The sequence below is a fragment of the Octodon degus genome, unplaced genomic scaffold, assembly GCF_000260255.1.
Source record: "Octodon degus isolate 3935 unplaced genomic scaffold, OctDeg1.0 scaffold00360, whole genome shotgun sequence".
NCBI classification, from domain to species: domain Eukaryota; kingdom Metazoa; phylum Chordata; class Mammalia; order Rodentia; family Octodontidae; genus Octodon; species Octodon degus.
The window spans coordinates 947,718-953,510 of NW_004524936.1; the positions used below are offsets into that span (position 1 = coordinate 947,718).

Consider the following 5,793-nt stretch of genomic DNA (forward strand, 5'->3'; position numbering starts at 1 on the left):
GCACTTGTTATGGGTGGGCTTGCATTTTGCTCCTTCTCATTGTCGTTTTGTGTAGCACTGTCTTCTGACCTTTGTTGTAGATCTTTGTTGCAGTTATGGCCTTAACACCTACTGAAGTTCAGGTGTAGATCTACAAAGTTTGGATTTATCCAGCTGTGCCTGGCTTGGGTCTGGCTGCTGTGCTCAGCTCCTTCCTGCTGCTGCCCTTAGGAGTGAACCTGTTGTGTCCCTCTGACAAGATGTTCTGCTCCTGGACTAGTTGGGTAGTTCTGTCCCCTACTCTGCAGGGAGTGCAGCTGAATGGTTTTACCCCAGGCCTGTATGCCAGACCTGAGCTGAGTCTGGAGGGGACAAGGTGAAGTAGGGGGGAGAGGCAACTCTCCCACACACTTACTGGGCCTGGACTAGGACTGGAACTGGGGGTTCCTAGAACATGACAGAAATTCCTACTCTGTGTGCGGGGTGTGGGTGGCGTACTACGGAGTGATGTGGGGGCGTCCCAAGAGGGTGAAAGAGGGTGTCACCCACGCTGCACCTGGGCTGGAACCAGTAGGTCCCACCAGCGCAGGGTAGCCGGAAGCTCTCCCACACACTCACTGGGCCTGGGCTAGGACTGGGTCTCTCTCTCTTTTTTTGTATAATTTTTATTTTATAATTTTAATGTCATTGTAATGCTGGCCTAATGGAATAAATTGAGAAGTGTTTTCTTGTCCTTTCTTTTCCTTAAAAGGTTGTATAGAATTTATATTTCTTCATTAAATGTATAATAAAGTTTTCCTATGAAACCATCTGAACATGGGAAATTTCGGAAAGATATTAAGTTACAGATTCAATTTCACTAGACTAATTCTGATTGTTTTATTTTCACCCTTTCTGATCAAGCCTTCAGTCACACTGGTCCCTTAGGACAAGGGTTGCACTAGTTTATTTTAGTTTGTTTCTTAGATGTTATACATCATTTTAAGATTCTGAATCTTGTTTTTGAAGAAGGTTGGCACTTTTGTTTCATCTCTTATGCATTGTTTCCAACATCAGTCAAATTTTCAAGTATTTAAGTCAGTCCTGTTTGTGCACCACCTAGTGGTCAGTCTGGGATTTGGGCTGAAGTTCTGCTTTCCAAACATTTGCTATGCCAATTAAGATTAAAGTCGGGCTGCAGAGATAGCTCAGTGGTGTAAGCACCTTCCTAGGCAAGCCAAATTAATCTGGGTTTGATCCCCGGTACCACATGTCCTGGGCACCAAGGTGCCGAGCTGGCCACCAAGACCAGGTGTTGTGGCACATGCATGTAATCCGAACCCTGGGGAGGCTGAAATAGGAGGATCACCATGAGTCTGAGCTGTATAGTGAGATCTTGTACCAAATACATTAAGAAAAAAAATCAAAGCACTCAAAGGTGAACTTTTTCCTTTTCCATATCTTTTCAGTTTCTTATGCCTCTATTTTCCTGTCCTGTATTCAGAAAATTCCCACTGTCATAGTTGTACCACTTCCAGCAAAATATTGCAGAAGATCTAAAACTTGTATGAAATCTACTTGTATCATCTTGACACTATCTCAATCTATGTAAAGCATCTCACCCCACAGAATATTGATTCCTGAAGCCTCCCATTACAAGCCACTTGTGTTCCTAGGCCACCTTTGCTGTTGCCATCTTCCCTGTGGAACCGAAGTATATAGAAACCCAAAGGGCTTCCCCAAGCTTTCCGAACTTCAATTTTCATTTTTGTTTCTCAAGCCAAAATTGCAAGCTTTCTCGTGCATCTCACTCTGTCTACTAAACAGTGCTTACTTCTAGGCTTCATGCCAAATTGAATTCAGGCTCAGAATATTGAGGGAAAAATGTTGAACCTCCAACTCTTTACATGTTTCAGACTCAGGTATTCTATTCTTTTCTTTCTTTTTCTTTTTCTTTTTCTCTTTCTCTTTCTCTTTCTCTTTCTCTTTCTCTTTCTTTCTTTCTTTCTTTCTTTCTTTCTTTCTTTCTTTCTTTCTTTCTTTCTTTCTTTTTTCTTTCTTTTGGTGGAACTGGAGATTGAACTCAGGCCTTTCTGCTTGCCAGGCAAGCACTTATCCTACTGAACCATCTCCCTGGCAGGTATTCTTTTCTGATACACTGTGTCAATCACATTTTCATCACTGGGGAACAATACCCAGTTTAAAGGAAGAGAGGTTTATTTGACATATTTTCTAGTGGTTTCAGTCCAGTGGCTGGCTATAAGGCAGACAGGTATGGTGGAAGGGCATGGCACATGAAAGCTGTTCATCACATGGCAGCTAGGAAGCTAAGAGAGAAAGGACAGCCAGGGACAAGAACATAGCCTTCATGCCCCTGGTTACATATCTTCAGCTAGGACCCATCTCCAAATAGAACATTCAACTACTGATTCATCAGTGGTTAAGTTCACTAATGAATATGGCTTGCCCATGATCCAGTCACCTTCCTCCATACATATGAAACTTGTGAGGGCATTTTTAAGCTAAACAGGTGTCCTACCAATACCTTTTTACTTTTTAATTTTTGCATAGGTTTTATATTTGAGTTAGTGAGAGATTTGAAAAGATTCCAGAGTCAGTCCCAATTGCACATTTTCCTGCTCCTTGTAAATTACAACTGTTTTCTCTCCTAGCTGTAGTGAATTTCCACCAGTGCTCTAATCTATTGCTCTTCCTTTTGAAGACTAAAGGGTTTTTTTCCCCTCTTGGGAAAGATAAAGTAGATTGGTCTGGACTATTACAGTGGTACTGGCCATTCTACTGCCATCTGCAGTGAGTTTCTGCCAGTACTCACAAACTACAAGTTTTTTGCTCCCTCTCCTACATATAGTAAGCCTTTTATTTTATAGGAAATGTAAAAAAAATGGTTTGGTAGGATTTCAGCAATGTCTATTGTTGTAATCCCCATATGATGCAAAACTATAGGGTGTTTTTCTCAGGATTCTTCTCAGTCTTCCCTGTCAGAACCTGTGTTTCTGGAGAAAAACTGCCAAAGGATGTAAAATCTGTGTCTTTGTAGCCTTTACATTCTCACCCTGGCCCACAAATAGCTTTTGGTAATACATTAATGATTTGCAGCTGAATCTTAAAGTGTTGTTTTTGAGCAATATCTGTAGCAAGTGTACAAATATATGAGTCCTCTTGCTCCCTGCAGATGCTTGTTATTATAGGTTTTCCACCATTTTCACTCTACCTTTTGTTTTCTGACCAGTTGAAGAGTCATTAATTTTTTAAAAAGTCATTAATTTGAAGTATTTTACCTCTTATAATGATGAGAATGTTTCTCTTTGCAACTCTGCATCTCTAAGCTGATGTCAGAACATCATATAAGTCTGGGAATGGACTTCTGAGCCTCTATTTGTCTTCCAGCATCCATACCCCAGTTTACCAATTCCCCCACAATGGTGATTATGGTGGGTTTACCTGCTCGAGGCAAGACCTACATCTCCACAAAGCTCACAAGATATCTCAACTGGATAGGAACACCAACTAAAGGTATGTCTTTGAAGCCCCTTGTTCTACAGCTCAACTATAGGCCACTAGTTGAAAACTGAGTAAGGTAGAATGCCAAGACCTTCATCACTATTATTACCAGGATTAGAACTGCTGCTACCTCTGTTACTACCTATATTATACCAATACCACTATATTCTTATAAATTTTAAAATGTCTTGAACACATATTCCATATCCAACTCTGTGTTGCATGGTAGGCATAGGAAAATTAATGTTAAGACTAAATATGTATTCTCTCTTAGAGGCTTCAAATCAACCCTCTAAGTAACATTTTATTACTATTGCTATTATTGCCACACAAATAATACTACTTTTATTAACATTTGTCATTTCTTGAGCATTTCATTGTTGAAAAAAGCCTGAGGTGGTGAAGTACTGTGTCTAAAGGCCATAAATGACAAAATCAAATTATATTTGATTCTAGCTGGGTCTGACACTCTCACAGGTCTAATACATAGTTCTACTGATGAAAAAATTAAACACTTTCGTATTTGCCCTATATTCTTCTTTCTTCTGTTTTCTTCCTTATTGTTTCTCTTGCCCATCCCAGCATCCTATCTATTCTCTTCATTTCCCCCTCCCTCTTCTTTTCACCTCTTCTTTTATCTCTTTTTCTCCTCTCTGTTTTCCTTTTCATTCTTTCAGATTGAATCCAGGGCCTCATTCATGGTAAGTTCATGCTGTCATTAAGATACACCTAACATTGCCAAATCTTTTTTCCTTATTTCTTTTTTTCTCTCCATCTACTTTCTCTTTACCTAATTAATAAAGAATTTCCCATTGGTTTTTCACATGCCAAAATCCATGCTAGGTATTGGGGATGAAACAAATGGATGAGACTCATGCCCTACCCTTGAAGAGTTCTCAATCTGACTGGGATACATAATCATACCTTACACTTTCTATGAATGCTCAGGCAAGGTGTTGAGTATACTCAAAGAGGGAGTTACTAATTGGAAGGCACCAAAAGACTCTTGCATAGAGTATATCTGTATTGGATCATATGGGAAGAGGTAGGCATTGGCAAAAAGAAAGGCAAGAAGGAGCTATTTTATTTTATTTTGGTGGAACTGGGGATTGAATTCAGGCCTTTGTGCTTGCCAGGCAAGTGCTTATTCTACTGAGCTATCTCCCCGGCCCCAGAAGGAGCTATTTTAATGGAGCACTTTAAGTTCTAAGGAGCCTTTGCTGAATGGAAGGGTACATGGCACAGTGGCAAGTGGGTCTCTGTCCAGATCTCCTTGTCTGCTGCACTTTACTCAGCTCTTACAGAGAATATCAAAGTCACATTTTAAAACACAAAGCTGATGTGACTAGAGTGGGTTTAAATCTAGGTTTCTTAGCCAGTCACTCAAGGTCTTACACAATAAGATCCCTATACCTCTTCTAGTCTCTCATGCTCCATTCACAGTACATGACCCCTCATCCTCCAAACAGACTCTCCCTTCTACCAGTGCTCAAACTTTTCCTCTTTTTGTAGTAATACCTTTTTCCCCACCCTCATCCCTATACCCACTACAAAAGGCACATAACCTAAAAGGCCTAGGTCAAATCAATTATAGCCCCAAATGGAATTTGTCATTTCTTCTCTATCACTGTTTTGTATGGCTCCATATTGTCTCTGTCAGATCACCTAGCGAACTGTGGTTCTAAGGTTGCTGCCTGAGAACCAGAGCTTATATTTCCTACCTTACATGGTACAAGCCTGGTTTTGGTCCTAACCATCCCGGCTCAAAAAAATTTGTTATTGAATGAATGAAATATTATCTCTCTGGTTGCTTATGTTTTCCTCTTCTTTCCTTCCCTCCTATCTGATTTTTCACCATTACAAAGTGGGAAAGTATAGTCTACAAATAAAAATTTAGATTTAGATTCTCCCTCATGATACAGAAAAATGAAATAGCACTAGACTGGGAATCAGGAGGCTGAGTCTCTGTCTATTACAAACTCATTGTTTGACCCTTTCTTTGAAATTGATAGATTTGCTATCTGGATCTTGATTTTTCATCTTTCTAATAGAATACAGCATTTGAAAGATTGTAGCTTATGAAAAAATAAAATAATTTTGAGCCCAATTTTTGAAGCCCACATTCTGACTTGATTAATTGTGAAAAGTGTTTCCTGTCTATGACCTTTACTTTCCTCATTTGTAAAATGGCAATGATAATTCCTAACTTTTAGGGCTGTTGTAAGGAAAAGGTGAGCTGGTTACTATATTTTGAAGTTATATTTTATATCTATCTATCTGTCTATCTATCTATCTATCTATCTATCTATCTAT

The 5,793-nt window shown here is 39.5% G+C and overlaps 1 protein-coding gene across 7 annotated transcripts in view; it reads left to right on the plus strand.

Annotated features, from left to right (window-relative positions):
* Positions 1-5,793, plus strand: part of Pfkfb1 (6-phosphofructo-2-kinase/fructose-2,6-biphosphatase 1) — an 86,990-nt gene that overhangs the window by 32,313 nt on the left and 48,884 nt on the right. For all 7 annotated transcript variants that reach the window (XM_004648205.3, XM_004648203.3, XM_023708418.1 and 4 more), the window contains exon 2: positions 3,367-3,492. In XM_004648205.3, the coding sequence (XP_004648262.1) occupies positions 3,367-3,492 (126 nt within the window). The remainder of the gene's footprint in view (positions 1-3,366; positions 3,493-5,793) is intronic.